This window comes from Atta colombica, unplaced genomic scaffold (genome assembly GCF_001594045.1).
Source record: "Atta colombica isolate Treedump-2 unplaced genomic scaffold, Acol1.0 scaffold198, whole genome shotgun sequence".
Lineage (NCBI taxonomy): Eukaryota > Metazoa > Arthropoda > Insecta > Hymenoptera > Formicidae > Atta > Atta colombica.
The window spans coordinates 5,269,051-5,289,154 of NW_017259291.1; the positions used below are offsets into that span (position 1 = coordinate 5,269,051).

General features: G+C 33.8%; 3 protein-coding genes across 5 annotated transcripts in view; 2 read left to right on the top strand and 1 right to left on the bottom strand.

The window, feature by feature from the left end:
• LOC108686989 overlaps positions 1–8,303 on the top strand; it is a 131,308-nt gene extending 123,005 nt beyond the window's left edge. Inside the window, exons 4-21 of the mRNA XM_018192536.1 lie at positions 1,671–3,683; positions 4,086–4,299; positions 4,539–4,627; positions 4,697–4,804; positions 4,901–4,982; positions 5,056–5,163; positions 5,230–5,385; positions 5,486–5,577; positions 5,711–5,821; positions 5,954–6,173; positions 6,261–6,388; positions 6,500–6,547; positions 6,625–6,689; positions 6,763–7,031; positions 7,188–7,424; positions 7,504–7,645; positions 7,738–7,952; positions 8,035–8,303. Of these exons, the coding sequence (XP_018048025.1) occupies positions 1,671–3,683; positions 4,086–4,299; positions 4,539–4,627; positions 4,697–4,804; positions 4,901–4,982; positions 5,056–5,163; positions 5,230–5,385; positions 5,486–5,577; positions 5,711–5,821; positions 5,954–6,173; positions 6,261–6,388; positions 6,500–6,547; positions 6,625–6,689; positions 6,763–7,031; positions 7,188–7,424; positions 7,504–7,645; positions 7,738–7,952; positions 8,035–8,276 (4,539 nt within the window). The 3' untranslated portion in view covers positions 8,277–8,303. The remainder of the gene's footprint in view (positions 1–1,670; positions 3,684–4,085; positions 4,300–4,538; positions 4,628–4,696; positions 4,805–4,900; positions 4,983–5,055; positions 5,164–5,229; positions 5,386–5,485; positions 5,578–5,710; positions 5,822–5,953; positions 6,174–6,260; positions 6,389–6,499; positions 6,548–6,624; positions 6,690–6,762; positions 7,032–7,187; positions 7,425–7,503; positions 7,646–7,737; positions 7,953–8,034) is intronic.
• A 2,020-nt stretch (positions 8,304–10,323) lies between these two features.
• On the bottom strand, positions 10,324–14,156 carry LOC108686904 (polynucleotide 5'-hydroxyl-kinase NOL9). Its single transcript, XM_018192410.1, has 7 exons — positions 13,988–14,156; positions 13,377–13,624; positions 11,591–13,257; positions 11,328–11,518; positions 11,201–11,251; positions 10,926–11,125; positions 10,324–10,751 (listed from the first exon to the last, which is right to left on the bottom strand). The coding sequence occupies exons 1-7, from the start codon at positions 14,050–14,052 to the stop codon at positions 10,510–10,512; spliced, it is 2,664 nt and encodes an 887-aa protein (XP_018047899.1). The 5' UTR covers positions 14,053–14,156; the 3' UTR covers positions 10,324–10,509.
• A 395-nt stretch (positions 14,157–14,551) lies between these two features.
• LOC108686905 (lysine-specific demethylase phf2-like) lies at positions 14,552–19,980 on the top strand. 3 transcript variants are annotated; one of them, XM_018192411.1, is made up of 13 exons: positions 14,552–14,720; positions 15,132–15,217; positions 15,436–15,714; positions 15,869–16,010; positions 16,102–16,551; positions 16,641–16,842; positions 16,928–17,766; positions 17,846–17,896; positions 18,277–18,467; positions 18,541–18,743; positions 19,027–19,074; positions 19,445–19,625; positions 19,742–19,980. In XM_018192411.1, the coding sequence occupies exons 1-13, from the start codon at positions 14,578–14,580 to the stop codon at positions 19,819–19,821; spliced, it is 2,895 nt and encodes a 964-aa protein (XP_018047900.1). In that variant the 5' UTR covers positions 14,552–14,577; the 3' UTR covers positions 19,822–19,980. The 3 variants fall into 3 exon arrangements, with proteins under 3 accessions (XP_018047900.1, XP_018047901.1, XP_018047902.1); XM_018192412.1 differs by having other exon boundaries at positions 18,286–18,467; XM_018192413.1 differs by lacking the exon at positions 19,027–19,074.
• Positions 19,981–20,104: the final 124 nt, after the last annotated feature.

The window sequence follows — 20,104 nt, forward strand, 5'->3', positions numbered from 1 at the left end:
TGTATACGCAACCTTACATTTTTAACGCATTAAATATTTACGGACTCCTTGGATTTTTCTTTAACATAAACTAAAAAAAAATCTGAGTCAAACATAGCCGTAAAAATATTTACCGTAAAAATCCTTTTTTTTGGACTCAAGGGATAAAAACGTACGTAAACAGATATTTCAAAATGCAAAATTCGAAATAAGATAATTGCATAATGCATATATTGATATTTACATATATTTACATACATGTTAATATATTAAGTGCTTAATTAATCTTCTCTACCTAAGAATAAAATATTAAATCGCGTGTTGAAACGTGGCCTGCGCAAATTATTAATATCCGCGCGTTTTCGCGTTATTATTCGCGTCGCTGCACCGTCGCGATTAATGCGCTAAAATGTATTGTTGGCGAATAAGGAGAGTCGCGCGCGCCGACTTCGTAGCGGACATTCATTTCGTAGCGCATCTACATTTCTTATGACTTCATACTTAATTCAGGTCTTCATAGACTTCCGGGAAGTATTACGAAAGCGTGAGAGAGAAAAGAAGTGAAAGAAAGAGTGAGGGAGAGAGAGGCACGCATGCCAAGTACGAAAGTGCGTGCAGCTACTGAGAGCAAAGGGGGATATAAACGCAATGTTTGCCGTGCGCCGTGCGCGAATATTACGCCATGATCAAGAACGTGCTCCTCTCGCCGCGAGAGTACCTACAGCTTCTCGTTTCGAGAAACTACCCTCTTCGACACGGCGCGGTAATATGAAAACCGCGTGTTTACCACGGGCGGTAACACGCGGCCGAGGAGGATTAATTTAAGTTTAATTTTAATCAAGCGCCCGCGACCTCAATTTGATTCTCTTTGAGAAACGAGATTTTTTGCGCATACACGCACGCATACACACGCACGCACCCACACACACACATATACACACACGCGCGCGCGCGCATACACACGCACATATGCGTATAGGACATCAGAGCAAAACTTTCGTGATGCCTCATCCTGCAACCCCGGGACACCAGGACTCTGTCAATGTTGCGAGTTACATTTACCCATGGGAAATCTGCTCACGGATGCGACGCGCGCGATCCAATACATTTTCTTTATACACTTTACTCTCTCGTAATTACGAAATAAGCAAACACATCCCGGATTATGAAGGGACTCTCCATCCGTACGTTTCTCACTTCCGGTGTTGTGTCGCTGATGCAATTTCACGTGATATTCTTGCATATTCTCCCGTGGCAATCATTCGATCATTCTTAATTGTATCTTAAACGACACAATTTTTAATTTTAAGAGATAAGGTTTTTGTTTTCAATGTGAATAATTTTTTAGAAGCGACGCGTGCAATCATTTTGTAAAATTACTTTATATTGATTCAATTAATATTGGAAAATGACGTATATAGATATGTATATTTCTTAAAAGTAAAATAATGTAAATATTATTGTATCAAAATATTTTAGCGCATATAATTATATAATATAATTTCTAACAATGTTATTTTAGAAAATTACAATTTACTTATAATTTGTACTTTTTAATAATAAGAGATTATGAAAGATTCTTGATGTCATTATTATATCTTAATATTATGAATAATTAAAATTATGAATCATAAAATAAATCCAGGTTACTTATCTTTTTAGATTGAAAAATTTTTAATTTTTAATTGTAGGAACCAAAGCAAAAGCCGGATCAACTTAAGAAAAAGTCATCCAATTTATCCATGATAGCGAACGTTTGGGCCTTATCCTGTGCCTTAGACTTGGGTTTACTTCGCGAATCTTCCCTCAAGGAAGTCGTCATCGCGAGTTGTTCTGAGTTGGACTTTCCGTCTACCACTGAGGACGCAGGGAAATCTTCTGATTTCGAAAAGAATGATCACGAAGATGACGCTACCAAGTCCGCGAATATCTTCGGTAATTCATGGCCGTTTATCGACCCGACACAAATTAAGCAGATCACTAGTACGAAACCCGCCCAAAGGAAGCGAAGGAGAAAAGTAAGATTATCATTGAAACGGTATAAGAAACCGAGGACCGTATATTCGAAAATCAATGATGCAATAGTGAATCTTGCGATCGAGAATGAAACCTCACTGCCACTGCAAGGATCCGAGCGAGAAAATTTGAACGTATCTCATGATCGGTCGGCAAGATTATCGGCGAGGAAGAACTCTTCGTCCACGCGATCTCGCGCTCTCCGCAATGAAGACGAGCGTTTGTCCGAAAGTTCCGAATCGAGCGAAGACGAAGAAGAAGTAATTAGTCAAACGAGCTCGGAGATCGCTCCGGTTGATTATTCTGGCTCCGGATACTCCAAATTCTACTCGCAAAGTCATGCGAAGGAAGACTCGCAAAATCGGGAGGAGTTATCCGAATATCCTGATTATTTCATGAACGTCTTGCGAATCGATGATAGCATCGAGAATAATGATCTCGATACTTCGGAGGATGTAAAGTCGATTGCTGATACTTCTAAGGATGATGACGAGCCTTTGCTCGTCAAGTTTGCGAAATTTTCGGAACGACGTGCGACACGCAAGAGTCTTGAGAATGAAAACGTTTCACGTAAAACCAGAGGAATGTTATTGAGAAAGAAGAAATCCGAGTTGGAAAACGGTAGGGATCATTCTGTGATGTCGAAGAGAAAGAGAAACAAATCGATGGAACAGAAAAGAAATACTCGCAATTCTGCGGCGCATAATAATCATAATCGGCGGCGAATTTCCCACAATTCGGAGGAAAATTCTTCAAAAAGTAAATCGGATTTAAGAGATGACGTCACTACTAACACGCGTGATATCGCGGAAGAAATTGTACAGAAATGTTGCAACTGTAAAACGCGCCGACGGCGTTCTCGCAATTTTACAAATACTACCTGTCCGTGCAAGAGAAATCCGAAGGATACAGCCGCCGCAATTATGCGAGATATTCAAGAGTGTATAAGCACGAAAATTGAGGAAACGATTTCCAAAAATGGAAGAGATATGCTCGAGAAGTCGAATCATAAGGATTCCAATCAAGATGTTTCCATGGAATACGAGTGGGTAGATAAGAACGAATTTAAAAATCAGGATTTATCATCTCAGAAATTTGAACAATCAACAAATGTTGAGGAATCATTAATAAATGTTAATCCGGTTGGCAGGCGGCGCAAGAAGAGATACAGATATTCGATTGATTGTAAACAAGATGAAAATACGGAGACGGCTTATCGAAGCGTCTTTCACGATTGTGTCGATTTTGATACTCCGGGATCAGCACCATCCTTGAAAATAAACATGGAGGAGATCTGGAAATCGGAGGACAGCAGCGACAACGACGATAGAATCCACTCATCTTGGCGTCGATCGACCTTAGAATCTTCAACTGAAGAATGCGGTAACGAAGTTGTTGATAGCGCGATGCTATTGGCTATGAAGATTGTTAGTGACGATTCTATAAAAGATGAAAAATGTGATGACAAGGATGAAACGTTGAATAATGCGTGTTTGAAGTATCACGAAAAGTCAGATACTTTCCTGACGAAAATAAATTCTTTTGATGATTCGAATGAAGCTATGGAGGACATAAAATTCATGGGCCAACGTGACGAAGCTATAATCACATATACAAATAAAAATAGAACAATTAGGAGATCGGCTTCGGACGGTAATTTTGCCAAAGATGAGGATGATGATTCCAAGGTAAACTATTATTTATGTATTCGGTAATAGAATTGTTTATGAAATTGACTCGTTAAATTTGTTTGTGAAAATTCCATAAAGTTTTTTCAATGTAAGAAGAATAAAGAGTAGAGAATAGATATATAAAAACATACTTTTATGTATAATAATTCTCAACATTATTTATATTTTATTATCCAATACATTTTTTTTTAAATAATTCATTTTTCGAAATAAGTTTTGGAAATTTTCTTATTTAATTTTGTAAGTTATTACAATTTATAATTTTGAAAGAATAAATGCAATCAGTATGTTTTAAAAAAATCACATGAAAGCATTATACAATCTATAATATATATTAACATAATAATATATAAATAATATATAGTATATAATATATATTTGAATGTGTAATAATAATAGGATCAAGATACAGCAAAAAACATGAAAATTAGTAGCAAAGTAAATGTAATGCGACAATGCTCACGTAACAAAGGTAACAATTTGAAGCATGATAATGATAAAAAAAGCGAAAGTGGTCCGCGTAGAGTTACCAGGGCTCTAGTAAAGACTAAAAATATTAACGAGAATCATCCCGGTAAACTAGTATGGGGATTCTTTTCAGGATGGTGGCCAGGTAAATATATTAGAGATAATGATTACAAAGTGTCTCATATGAACGTACTGCATGCAAAATGTAGCTCGCATTGCGAGTACAGGTTTCATTGTAAAAATTAACTATAAAAATTAACATTATTAATGTTTTTAGCTAATTAGAAATATCGTTTTTGTCGCGCAACTATATATTAAATGCTTATCTTATTTTATCTTAAAGGAATATCGTTTTTTTTTTTAATTCAAAATGTAACATTGCAGCACTAATCGTCGATGCCGAACATGTAGGAATGGCTCCTGAACCTGACAAGTTATGGGTTTTTTGGATCGGAGAATCGCAAATATCGTTGGTAAATTAGCTATGTCTAGTATAGAAATCTTTTCATTGATGGAATAATGAAATGTAATTATGATTTCAGCTTAAACCAGAAACACAGATACAACCTTTCTCGAGGAACTTGGAGGAGCGATTGTCGCAACCGTCTCGTAAAAATATTCGTTCGCGTGCCATTGACGCGACTATACAGGTTCTTTGATATCTCTTCGAGAATAAAATTAAAGACAATAAGAATTATATAAGGAATTACTTCCAAAAATGCGATGTGCCGTTACGATTATTTTAGATACTACGCCAACGTTTCAACTGTACTCTGACAAAGCCTTATTATTATTGGATACGACGAAACATAGCTAATTTGGAGACACGTAAGTCATAAGATCCTACGAATTATCTTTCATAATCGTTGCAAATAAAAGCAAAAGTTATTTGATACGACAGTGGATGATCTAACGTTTCATCCGTACCCGGAAAACATACAAGAAAAATTAGATGGCCTGAAGGAAAAAAATTCCAAAGCTACTAAGAAATTTATGTCACGTCGGAAAAGTATGTCTTTTTTAGATCTATAATTTTTGTATACTGTTTGAAACGCTAATTTAATATCCTCTGTAGGTTCACCAGAGCCGCCACCAAAAAAGCAGAATACGGAAAAAAATAAAAATGTAAATACAAGCTGGGAACAAATCGATGATGAGCGCTTATGTTTACAAAGCCAACAGCCTGGTGTGATAGCCTGGGCAAAAATCCCTGGACATTGCTGGTGGCCCGGTATAAGCGCATTTACTCTTACTTTTTTTTTTTTTTTTTTTATTAATGTTCGCTTAATCCTTCCTCCTAAGTATGAAGAATATTTCACATTTTTTTTCAGCAATGATTATTGATTATCGCGACTGCTGTTTAAAAGAACCGAGTTTTGGTTGTCAATGGATTATGTGGTATGGGGATTATCAAGTTTCGGAGGTGACTAGTTTTGATATCAATTTCCAAAAAATGAAAACATTTGCACAGTAGATGTTCCGTTTTCTATTTTTATATAATAAATATAAATTTATATAATAAATAAATTATTATTTTAATATTTTGTATTTAATAGGTGCGTCATCTCGAATTTTTGAAATTTCATAAAGGAATAGAAAAGATGCGAGAGTACATTCAGAATACAAACAGACTACCATATCTTGAAGGCGTACTTCAAGCCTCTAAGGTAAAAAATTTAAAGAATTATTTATTTAAGATAATATTATAAATGGTTTATTTGAATGTATTACATGTATGATGAATATTTTCTTGTAAGAAATTTCAAAAACTTTCACGACATTTGAATCTGACTTTTTAGGATTATTGCTCACGATTAGGATGCGACACGGATAACTGGACTTTAGATAATGTCTTTGAATATTTTTCAAATAATATTCACATACCGTCTAACCAATTACAAGTTTCAGACTCTAACAGAATATATGATAAATATTCCAAGGAGATGGTAAAAAAAATCAACGAATTCAAATTCAAGTCGGATATAGGTGCTGAACGAAAGCGTGACATAAAAGCGAGTAGTAAGTTGAATTATGCAATATGTGTAAATCACAAATTGATACTTTTAACATCAATTTTTTATTTGTAATTTTTTTTATTAACTATAGATGATTTTCGTCGCATAGTATCAGGAGACTGTGATTTGGAAAATTTATGCTTAAAATGTTTGAAAGTTCCTAAAGGCAAAAAGGAGGAGCATCCGTTCTTTGTAGGATCCTTATGTAAAGAATGCTCGGTATGAAATAAAACACGTTCTTTCATAAATTATAGCAGTAATAGTAATAGAAAAATAATGATCATCATGGCTATTTATTGCACAAACATTTGTCTGTTTTTTTTTTTCTAGGATGAATTTAAACCGTGTATGTTTGTGCATGGGAACGATGGCAAGTGCGTAAGTATTCAGCAGTTCCGACGATATTTAAAGAAATTAAAATATTGATTGTCGCTTTGTTTCATTTTTGATTTCAGTTTTATTGTACAATTTGTGCCAACACCGGAACTGTTCTTATTTGTGATTCAGAAGATTGTCCACGGTTGGTTTATTCGCATTTAAAATAGATTTCTGTCGCTTCAGAGTATAATTATTTAACGCATTATTCATTTCAGTGTTTATTGTACAGCTTGTTTGAAATTTTTGATATGTCCAAAATCATTTGATGACATGTTGTTGGAAGATCCATGGGAATGTTTTCTCTGCAGAGACAAAACTAAACAGCCCAAAGATTTGATATTGCGTCCACGGTTAAATTGGAAAGAGCATTTTACAAAAATGTTCCGTACAACTCCTAATTTCACAAATGATGTAGATATTGCAAATTTGAAAAAACAGAATAAAGCTGTACGTGTGTTGTCTCTTTTTGATGGCTTGAGCACTGGTAAGATAAATTTGCATTTAATTTACAATCATACTTTTTTAAATGTTTGCATTAAATTATTGCAAGTTCACACTCGAAAGATATAATTTTATATGATGCATATATATATATATATATATATATACATATTTTTTTTTTCTGTTAAATGCATGATAGGTTTTTTGGTGCTTCAAAAATTGGGGCTCGTTGTGGAAGTTTATTACGCTAGTGAAATTGATGTAAATGCCTTAACGATTAGTTCTGCTCATTTTGGTGATCGTATTACTTATCTAGGAGATGTAAGAGGTATAACAAAGGAAAAAATTCAAGAAATTGCGCCGATTGATTTACTAATTGGTGGGTCACCATGCAACGATTTAAGTCTGGTCAATCCGGCACGATTAGGTCTCCACGGTACTAATCTGCAATTAATATGTATCTGTTAAAAGCTTTTATAATGATTTTAATCTATTTTTATAATCCAATGTAATAGATCCAAAGGGGACAGGCATTCTCTTTTTCGAGTACTGCCGAATTAAAAAACTAGTAGAAAAAGCTAACAAAGGTCGACATATGTTTTGGTTATTTGAGAATGTCGCTTCTATGCCAACCGAGTATAGATTAGAAATTAACAAGTAAATTAAAATATTTACTATAATTTGTTAACTTATAATTCAACAGGTAATATTATAATTACGAAATTAACCTATTACATTAATTATTGTAGAAATTTAGGACGAGAACCTGATGTCATAGATTCGGCGGATTTTTCACCTCAACATAGATTGAGACTTTACTGGCATAATCTTCCCTTTAATCCATATATGCCGCTATTTGAAAGCCGACAAGATGTTCAGGATAAGCTTACTCCAAATTTGAACCGAAAGGCTCTTTGCAAGAAACTTCATACAGTTACGGGTAGAACGGGTTCTTTATTACAAGGTATAAAAATATCTATAATAAAAACATTTCACAGATATTTTTATTGAAAGCGATGTATACTTAATTTCTATTTTTATTTTAGGAAAAGCAGAATTAAAACCAATTATAATGAAAGGCAAAACTGATACGATATGGATTACTGAACTCGAAGAAATTTTTGGCTTCCCACGACATTATACGGACGTGAAGAATTTATCAGCCACAAATCGACAGAAAATACTCGGAAAGTCTTGGAGCGTACAAACACTTATTGCCATATTACGACCTTTATGCTTATATTTTAAGTGCAATGAAGATGAGACAAGCAAAAAGTCTGTTTTTTAAAGAAAATAATTGAATTACCTCCGTATTGCAATAGATACTTTTAACGAAAATTTTGATCCAGCAAAGTTTTTTTTATCATTGTCGAATAGTACATAATTAAGCACATAATTAAGTAATGATTTTTTATCTCATGCTATTATCAGGTTAATTTATGATTGCAATTATATATATTATATACCTAAATTTTGTATTTCTTATAAAAATAATGTGTAAAATGTTCCTTGTAGGAATGCACCGATTCATAAAATTACCGAAATTATCGGATATCTGGTGTCATTGTTTTCGGATATCCGGTAGGAATCCGGTAGGAATTATTCAATCGAATATTTTGCCAGACATGTCTGGAAAATGGTTTCATAAAAAAGGGACAATAAGAGAAAAATAGCGATAATAATTTTCTTTATCTTTCAGGGTTGGTAAAAAACAAGTTTTTAATGTGTTTTTTTATAATACTATTTAAAGCATATTTAAAGAAATAAAAACATATTTAAGAAAAAACACAATATGTTTTATTCATAAAAAAAGACATTAATCTTAAGATAATCTAAAGATACCAACCCTGTTTTCTTTCCAATGTTAAAAGAAAAAGATGAAAGAGAAATGAACTGTGCAAGAAATTTAGCTAAAAAGAACAAAGTTCTGCATTAACGCACACTATCAAAATAAAATTTCAACCAGATATATTGCCGGTTATTCGGCCAGATATCGGATATTTTTCGAATAATCGATGCATCCCTAATTGCTTGATGTTCAATAATTGATTATAATGAATATTTATATATACAGAGTGTAGAATTGTAGGATTTAAAAAGATCTATTTACTAATCTTATCAGTTTAACTTTAACATCGCCATCCAAGATCAAACTGATAAGATCAGTAATAAATTTTTTTAAATTCTACAACTACTTTTGTCTGAAACGACTGAAACACTTTACAGCAGAAATTACGTTTTCTGAAATATTCAGGGATCCCGATCTTTTTGGGACATCCTGTATATTAAATTATATATCACAATTTTTTATATATACAACATGATCTTAATATATGTCAATATTCATCATTATATATTATGTACTATTTTATTTTTCGTTGCGTCAACCTTCTAGTGATTAAAACAAGGAAAGGATAATAGATTATTTGGTCCTTATTAATTGTAATATCTTTTGCTTCTTTTGAGCGCTATATTCACTTTTTTGAATGAAGCATAGACATACAATTAACAATCATATCCTGTATACACACACATATACACTGAAAATATATGTTTATATTTTATCTCTTTCCAAGAAAATTATTCTGGAACGACATAAATCAATATATAGAAATATGTTATTATTTCCTTTACCACTTGAAATGAAATAATCATCAATTGTACAAAATAAAATATTGTCTAAAAGTATGAATAATAATTTCTGACATACTTTTATTTCATTTAAGAGAATAAAACAGAGTAAAGATCTTAAAAAAAGACTTCTCTTTACCAATTTTTTCTAAAGTAAAAAATATGAATTGGTACCTTAATTGTGCATACTTTGAAAACATTTTAAGAATTTTTGTATTGTCAAAATATAAATATATGGCGATGTTGCACAACATTGTAAACTTCTGTGTTTAAAAAACATAATCCATCAGCATAGAGAACACAAGTTGTAATTATCTGAAATAAAATTTTCGAATCTATATGAGTGTAGTTTCAGTTAAGCGTAGCGAGTTTTTAAAATAATTCTTTATTATTTTTTTATAAAATGGCAGCTGTTAAAAAATCCTGCTTAACTGAAACTATTCATTTTGTGAAGTTACTGTTCAAACTGTGGCCAATCGGTCGAAAATTGACCGTTCGAGTTATAGACGCCACTTGAAAAATAGTAATTTTGAAAAAAAAAAACACGTTTAAAGTTTCAGTATTGATTATTTAATAGAAATATATCGAATTTGTTAGTTTATCATAGAGAATCTATTCCAAGACTGTAAAATGAATCGTCATAACAGCTGTAGCATCATGTATTGCATTCATATCCTTCCTGAATTGGATTCTTCCTTCGTCGCCACTCGCATTCATTATTATATATACTTTGCGTATATGCACCTAAGCATGTTGATGAAAAAAAAAAAATAAACAAATTTTTTTGATTTTTTGAAAATTTTACTTTGTTTTACGTTCTTAAACGTAAAACGTTAAACGTTCTGACAAGCATTTAACAAAGAATATATCAGCACACGTAATATGATTCATTATGATTTACTCGACTCATTTTTATTTTGATATTTCATTCTGAAATACCCTCTGCGAGGTTCACGACTCGTTGGTAATTCTGCATTTCCACCAACATAAGGAGCACCTTGATGTAATTGCAATAATACTGGAGGAACAGGAATACAGCCTGCCAAGCAATTAACGTGCTGCATGATTGATATCGATAACGGAGTAATTATAAACACTTCTTGTCGTTCCATATCGACACCTCGAACTATGCCTATACAATAATACAGGATACATTCATAATATTTTTTAAATATATATATATACATCGTATATATGAATATATACGAATAAATATTTTCTCTATATATTTATTTTAAAAATATTCGAAAATATTTGTTTTTGTTGTTATTAAAATAGAAGTTCACGCAAAAGTATCATTACTTACCGAATCCGTAGCATGTACATAAAGGAGATCTTTGCGTCAATACTTGAAGATTGGAAATATTTGTGGACTTTTTTGGAGAGTCTTCCGTTAAATCTATACCGCATAACGCTACAATGTTACCATTTATGACATTTAAAGCTCGTGATGCAGGTACTCCGAATAATCGTTGTGGTATAATGCACAAGGAAGAAAAGGGTGCCCTATAAATATCAAGATATTCACATACGTCTATCATTATTTAATATTTATATACCAATAAGATATAAGATACTGACGTATACGGCACTGCTTCGTTAATATTAAATGAAAGTTCTGTGTTGTACTGGCTGAAATAACAAGCATTGAAATTAAAATTATGGGTTTTTTAAAATAAAACATGAAACAATGTATATAGTTACTTACGGAAAATCATTTTTGTCGTGCACAATATTGCTGAGATAAGATAACATCACGAGTTCACGTCCTTGATATGGTGTTATGTTTAACTCGTTTCGCGCTGCAACCTCCGCCTGGGAATAGATTAGGCACAAATCGTGTTCACACGGTCTGTTCCAATCGATGAATGTCTCATCGCAGAATGTCCACGAACATTTCTGTTAAACGTCTTTCTCAGGAATCGATTGTTCAACAATACATACTTTATTATCACAAAAGTTATGTATTACCTGATTATTTATAACTGCTGCACTAAGAACGTCATTATAATTATTCTTCTTTTTTGATGACATAATCTGTAGGATGATTGAGGGGCTGATTAGTTTTATCGTGAAAATTATAATGTTCCAACCAAGACTTTTTGTAAAACCCATTGTGTTCACAACTACAGGTAAACGAGACAGGATGGGACACTCCTTCAATTTTTCGATCAACATCTTAATACCCTCCAGGTAACGCGTAACACATCGACTAACGTCTACGTTATCAATGAACAGCTGGTAAACTGGTGCTTTTAAATGCGTGAAATTCGGTCCCATCAACGGCTCCTCGATCAAACTGTATGAGATACATCCGGGCGGTGTGCATTCCGCCTGTCCGGGATCTACATCTATCAAAACTACCTTCTTCGACGTGCCCAACAGACTGTTGATCAAATATCGCATACTAGTGGATTTGCCGACGCTTTTACCACCAGCGATCAGCGTGCAAGACCATTCATTCGCGCGCCAGCGATTCAACATTCTCTCCGCAATGTCCATGGTGATACAAGAATCAACGATCAACTGTCTATAATTAAAATTGTATTGCTCGAAGCGCAGTGTCGCTTGTAATATTATCTCAGCTCGTTTGGGATCTGTCCATGAAAAATAGTGAGGATTCTTTACGTTTGGGAACAATTTGAAGTATGTGAAGTAGGTTTTCAGGAAGAGCGTCAAATTGTTTTCGAAATTCTGCAGTACGAGAACAGCTGTTCCTGGTTGGACGTTATCAACGTCAATCTGTAATTTGCTCTCAGAGTCTCGAGTGATACCTTTTACAGCAAGCGCTGTCCACACATCTTCGACACTGTCTTTCGGGAATTCTTCGCTAGTTTCTATGACGACATTGCTGTATCCACGTGGAGAGTATATTTCTGTGTTATTAATCGACTTGTTTAACACGGAACCGTAAATTTTCACAGCACCGTACAACACTTTTACTAACAGCTTGCCAGTGAAACAGAATCTACTCCCGCTTTTCATTATGACGATAACTAGATTTCTTAGGCAATAAATTTTTGGTGCTTTCTCATCCATATGTTGATGTGAGTTAACATTTTTGCGCCTTGGACTCGATGTTTCTGTAGAACTATTATGATCTATATACTGAGGATTGTTGTTTTTAATGTGTTTTTTGCGCATACAACGATTTCGATTGCTTGTATTATTGACATTAGCGGCTTTTAATCTGTTAGCATCTTCGCTTTCATCATTTTTAGTTATACTCGATAGCACAGGTGATGTCAGTTCTAAATGTTTAATTTCTATACGGTCGTTGTACTTAGACTTTCCAGATTTGGCATCTGTCATAATGACTCTATCCATATTGATCAATGAATTTATCTTTTCAAGAGTATCATCGCAAATCATTTCCTTATCTAATTTCGTCATCATTTGTTCAGGTTCAAATATCTTTGGCAGGTTTATTGAAGTGACACCATCCGCCAGTGCATTGACCACAAAGGGTGCACCTAAATTTCTTTTCTCATTGAAAGCAATATGAGTCAAATCGTCATCCGTATCCTTTTGCTTACTCTCTGTCTTATTCTCAGAATCCAATTGCCAAAATCCAATATCTATTTCTCCAATTGTCTGTTGTTCTAGATTACCCGATTCTTTGGAATCAATTGTGAAATCTAAAATTCAAATAATTGCAAAATTAAGGACATTAACAAAAGATATCCTAATTTCATATGAGAACGAATTATTAGCGATGATGTAAATAAAAAAAATTAATTCTCTCTGCATTTCTTACATTGAGTCTCAGAGTCTGTTTCGTTACTACTTCCTTTATTGTCAGAGCATTTTATTTTATGTTTAAGACTGATCTGTGTGGCTCTTCTCTGTATGGAAATATCTACTGGCTCGTCTAATGAAAAAATATTCTGCATGTCACTAGCACAGGCATCATCTACCAAATTTACAGTGGTATCTTTGTGGCTGTTCTTAAGAGTGGCATGCATTTTTTTCATGCGTTTTCTCGATTTTCCTTGCAATTTTTTTCTAGAATCACAAACGTAATAAAAATGAAACAATATGCAACATTTCATGCAATATCATAAATTTTATCACGACTCCAATAAAATTCCGATTAACTTCATCAACAATTTGCTAACATCTGTTTTGTTTGTAATTAATCATTAGTTATTTAACATACATTTATTACCTAACATATAAAAAAAGATTAGATTAAATATAACAAATATAATATTATATAATCCGAAATTAAGAATAAAAATTTTACATAGAAATTTTGTTTTAAATAATTTTATGAATTAATTAATCGGAATTGCGTCGTAGTCGCTTCGAGTCACATGAATAACATAAACGATGAAGTTACGTTCAATCTCAAATTATTTCGCTTACTTTTTAATTTTTTGTGATTTTAATTTAACTGCTTTTTTCTTTGCTTGTTCGTTGCAAATCTTCATTGATAAAATAAATATATCAATGATTGTTTTAATATATACGTATATCTATGTTATTATCACAGAGCTTTGCACATTTAACAAAGCCACGCAGTTTCACTACTTTGTATTCTTCCAGTGTATATTTCTTATTCCGCGATTTCTATGAATTTCGTCAATTATAAACAGAGCTTAAGAACAAGTGTTACCAGGCAGCAAGTTCCCGATAATTTCCTAGACAGCAAACTCTTCGTTGCTGCATTCCGTATTACGCTTTCTACACTTAAAATCAAATAAACGTATAATTAGATGTTAAATATAAAAAGAAGAAGGGCCAACAATGCAAAGAATTCAGCTATAAAGAAGAAATTTAGGACGTGATAAACCAACGAATCTCGCGTTTCAACTTCGCGCCCACATTTGGTGTAAAACAGCGATTGGCTCGATTTTCTAGCGGGCGCCATTTCTTTTTGCGCGACGCGACGCCCCGACGCCGTTCGCTCGTACCATGCCACCTCCGTTGTCGACGGAATCGACTTGCCACGGGAGATGTACTCGATGCTGGTGACCGACAAGGAAATCGAGGAAATCGAGGAAATGGAGACGTCAGACTCGTACTGTTTTTGCGGCCGTTCGTTACCCCAACAGTTTATGATACAATGCGACGTGTGCAAGGAGTGGTACCATGGCGGGTAAGCGTTCGCGTGCACGTCGGGATATGCGTCGAGGCGCGCGCTTGGAGAGCGACGTCAGTTCTCCCGCGATTTTCCACGAACGGCCCGATAGATTTCCCATGCGGAATCACTCGCGCGTCCGCGAGCGTCCGCTCGATCCGCTCATGATGATCAATTTGACACGGTCTCGAGGGTCGCGTTGCGGATTATGTTTTTGTTGACGTTAACATAACCTGTACGCGCGTCACTTCGTACTCGGCGTTTGTTAACGCATACGCGATGTAGCGAGAACAATCGAACCGACAGGACTTGCTCCGCTCGTTTAAAATACCGATCTGTGTGCACTTACGATTTTTACATCTTTGCATCGTATGTTGCAATTAACATCTTTTCTTCTATTAATAATCAAGTGTTACTGTTTTGTTTCAGGTGTGTGAATTTGAAGGAATATGTAACTATAGATCTTGACAAGTACCACTGTCCACGATGCGAGCCCATGTGTGGCCCTTCACTTTGTAAGACTGTTGTTTTTTATTCAGTATTTTATATATATTTACATTCTCTAAAACTTTTAGAGTAAATTGTCATTCTGAAGAATAAAATGTTGCTCGTAAAGATAGAAAATTAAACCTCCCAATTCAATTTTTATTCTTTAGAATGAGATTCCACTCCAAAGAATTTAGAGAGTATATGTATGAAATTTGTTGTCTTTAATGTTTATTCTGCTTTACAGTGAAAATTAGAACAAATTATCATAGGCATGATTATACTGAACTCGACGCAAATGTAAAACCAGTTCAAACTGGAACTGCAGTATTCATACGAGAGCTGAAGTCGAGACACTTTCCCAAAGCCGACGAGGTTGTGAAACATGTGAAAGGTCACCAATTGACTATTCAGTATTTACAAAATAATGGCTTTGAAACTCCTATTATTATTGATGGGAAAGATGGACTTGATATGACTGTACCATCTTCGACCTTTAATGTTTGCGATGTTGAAACTTACATAGGTAAGATAAATATAAAAATATCTTGCAATAATAATTGATGCCTTATAATTAATTATTTTTCATAATAAATTTGTTATTTTATATTTTTTATACATTAATTTTTTTTTATATAATTGTATTTTATAAACTTTTATATAACATATATTATTTTCAGGTGGTGATCGAGATATAGATGTAATTGATGTTACAAGCCAAAGTAATCTACGTATGAAATTAAGAGAGTTTGTAGAATATTACAATGCCCCTTCCCGAATAAGAGTATTTAATGTCATAAGTCTTGAATTTACTAATACTGGGTATATCAATATTCATTGATTACTTACTATATGGTTTTGCAAATTGTTTTAAGATATATATTTGATAAATTGATAAACAAAACAATTGCAGCCTCTCGCCATTGGTTGAAGCCCCATACGTTGCACGAAAACTCGACTGGGCTAATTCAGCATGGCCCCGCGATTGGCCTGAGGATAATGATATAAAACGACCGGAAGTACAAAAGTATTGCCTAATGGGGGTCAAAGATAGTTTCACAGATTTTCATATTGATTTCGGCGGTACATCTGTGTGGTATCACGTGTTGCGCGGCGAAAAAGTATTTTATCTCGTCAAACCGACGCCGGCGAATTTACAGTTGTATCAGCAATGGATGTGCAGTTCAACGCAAAGCGAAACTTTCTTTGGGGATCAGGCCGATGCGTGTTACAAGTGTGTGCTTAAGCAAGGTCAGACGATGATGATCCCTACAGGCTGGATACACGCGGTGCTTACACCGGTGGATTCTTTAGTTTTCGGTGGAAATTTTGTACACAGTCTCAACATTCAAATGCAAATACAGTAAGTAGAGAAATCCTAATTGTAAAATAATTGTAAAGCAATTAAGGAATTCATTGTTCATTTTATAATATTTATGCCCTTTTATTTAGAATATATGAATTAGAGAGAAAGATGAAGACTCCAGCAAAATTTCAATATCCTGGATTTGAGACAATTAATTGGTTCGCGGCGAAGAAATTGTTAAAAGAATTGAAAGAATTGAATAACGAGGGGAAGAAATGTCCGCCGTATTTTTTACAAGGCGTGAAGGCATTGCTTGGGATCCTCAAACAATGGAATACAGATAAAGATGTAAGTTTAGAATGTTGATATACGCGCGATTCTAATTTAAAAATATATACATTCCTAAAATAAAAGTTAATATATTTAATTCCAGTACAGCATGATTAGTCGTGGTCAGATACCACACACAATAAATAGTCAGAAATTATTGAAGGATCTTAGTAAAGAAATACGGCATGCGGAACGGTACTTAATATCTCTAAATCCGCCAAAACCGGAACGCGAGAGTAAACGAAAAAAGAGAAAGCCATTAAATAAAGATTTCGTAGATTTCGATTATGCCGATAAGATGGCCGATAACGCTTTTAAAACGAATAAAGCCACGTTAAAGGAAACAAACAAAGCGACGTTAAAAGAAACAAATAAGTCGATGTTAAAAGAAACAAATAAAATGATGTTAAAGGAAACGAACAAAATGGAACCCGCATTGATTCAACAATCAGCAAAACCGCTCACATTAAAGCTTACATTGCCGAAACCAATCATGTGTCCTTTAGTTAAAACGCCCGTGACGGAAAAACCCGCAGTAATAAAAAACAATAATAAACGGCAATTATCCAAGCCGGGAAAACAGAGTCCTACCGTAATTAGATTTAAGCTCGGCAACAATGAAGTTGTAAGAAGTACAAACGACAATATAAACGTTTACGGTAGCAATATTATGACCGGCTCCTTCGAGACAACGAAGGAATCGCTGGCGTGGAATCAATCATCATCCGTGTATGATTTTCATGACGGTAGCAACGAGAGCGATTACGGTCTTGTGATAGACGAATCGCAGAAACGGAAACGGACGCCAAGATCGAAACGACTCAAGCGCGATTATGATGGTGATATCGATGTATTAAACAACACGCCGAAGAATGGCATAGAAGAATTGTTGAAAGCGTCGGCGTATACTCTTGGGAATAACACTCCAAGGGTCGATGTCACGTATGTATAAATTCAGATTCATATTGTTGGCATTGAATTATGATTGTAACGAAATGGTTGTAACGAAAAATAATTTCAGACCATCGACCACGATTCCACAATATAGTCAACATATACCACCGCCCACTGGGTAAGTTAATTCGTCGTGGGATTCTGATCTTTGTGTTTCAGATTTTGTAGTTATCGTGCAAATTTTCCCGATTAATCACATCTCTCAGAGATGTGATTAATGAAAAGTTTCAGTGAACTTTAAATAACTGATTATTGTAATTTAATTATTATACTTTACAAACTTGTCTAAATTTTGTTTTATTTGAAATAATCGCGGATTTGAATGAAGTTGAATTACAGAATGAATATAGAATGAATGCAGATATATGATTCTTCTTTGAGCATGCAAATCTTCAATTTTGTTTAATGCTTATTTAAAGCTTCTTGTAGTTTTAATGCCGACAAAGGAATGAATTTGATTTCTTGATGTCTTAGTATTTATAAATTGAAAACGGTCAGTTCTGACAGGGCGTCACCGTCCACACGGGAGGCGATCGCCGGAATGTTGTCGTTCAGCCAGCAAAGTTACTCGACAACGAGTAATTCTACGAAATCGTCAAAGAAATCTATTAAGAGTCAACAAAATGATGACGAAGATGACGATCAGTTGATAGAAAATATTGATAAAGTTCATCAAGATGATGATTTTAGTATGTATATAATAAACAGAATGTCTTGTATAGTTTTCTCTCGATACAATTACTAAATTTGTACTATTCACAGTTTATCCAGCTTTAGACGCTTCTGATGATGAAGATTATATCTTTAAGCCTAAAGCAAAGAGTCAAATCGATGAAGCATGGAATCCGAAAGCTAGAGTAGGCCCTCTTTTACCGAAAACTAATCGACCGGCACGGGAAGGAGTAAAGAAAACATCTGTGGAAAAGGGTCTGGAAGCGGCTGCGGCGAAACGAGCAAAGCAATCTGTAAGAAAATTATTATTTTATTTAATATTACTTTATTTCGCCCATTATCATTTCACAAAATACAAATAAATAATGCATTAAGCTTTCTAATCATTACCAGACTAATAATTAATACTCATTAATATTTATGCTAATTGCTATCTAATGTAATACTATTATATATAATGTAATCTAATGTAATAATACTTTTTCATATTTTTGTCATTTATAATAATTGTTTGATCACTTACAATTTTTCTTAAGTACCATAATTCCGTGTTTCTTGCATATACATTTCACATAGGATGAATACCTGGATAACGACATGGACAAGGTTACCAAGAAGAAATTGGTAGGCATATTTCGATCTCTGCAATTTGATATAAAATTCTGTACTTTTTTTCTAATTTTCCAATACATATATTATAATTTCAATCTTATTCTTAATTATAGTTCTTAATTTTGCAACTCATACCTTTGTTTTAATTACCATTTAATATTAAGCTTCCTTTTCACTGCATACATGTAGTGACCATCAGCTGTAATCTGTCACCATTAAGCTACAGATTGAATCATTATAATATAAAAATTTCTCTGTTCTTGGTGATATTCTACATATCTTCCTTTCTATATTCATCAATTTTTTTTTATTTTTGTTATGTTATTGTAATACAAAAAGCTCATAATAATTAAATATAAATTATATTTTGTGCATGTAATAGGGTACCAACAAACGTACATATAATAAAAAGAAGCAAAAGAATCCTGTAGTCTCTGCAGTAGGAACCACTGCATCTACCGCAGCTTCTGAAAATGTAAAATCCACCGGATTCGGGTCAATACTGACAAGTCCCAACAGACTTAAAGATGTCAAAGCCAAACTCGCAGCACCCGTTCCAGCTGGTAAAGTATCAATATTTTGATTATTTGTAAATTCTTTTTTTATTTGAAAATTAGTAGTTTATAGTTTATACTCGATTAATAATTGTGAAGAAAAATGGATATTCTTAAATTTTCAGAACGGAAACCGAAGAAGGGTATGAAAACAGCAAAGCAACGTTTAGGGAAAATCTTGAAACTTCATAAAATGATGCATTAAAAACATTAAAATGAATATCATGAAAAAAGAAGAAAACATCACGTCATTCTTCATTGTGTATAAAATCATATATTACATCATATTGTACATTACTATGTAAATATAAGAAATTTTCCATCAAGGTGATGCGCACCTTATAAAAGCGCATTAGTTATAAAAATCAGCGTCGTTTTCTAAGAGATACTTATATTTATTACATAGTGTTTAATTTTATGTGTATGTGTGTGTGTGTGTGTGTGTGTGTGTGTGTGTGTGTGTGTGTGTGTGTAATATATATATATAT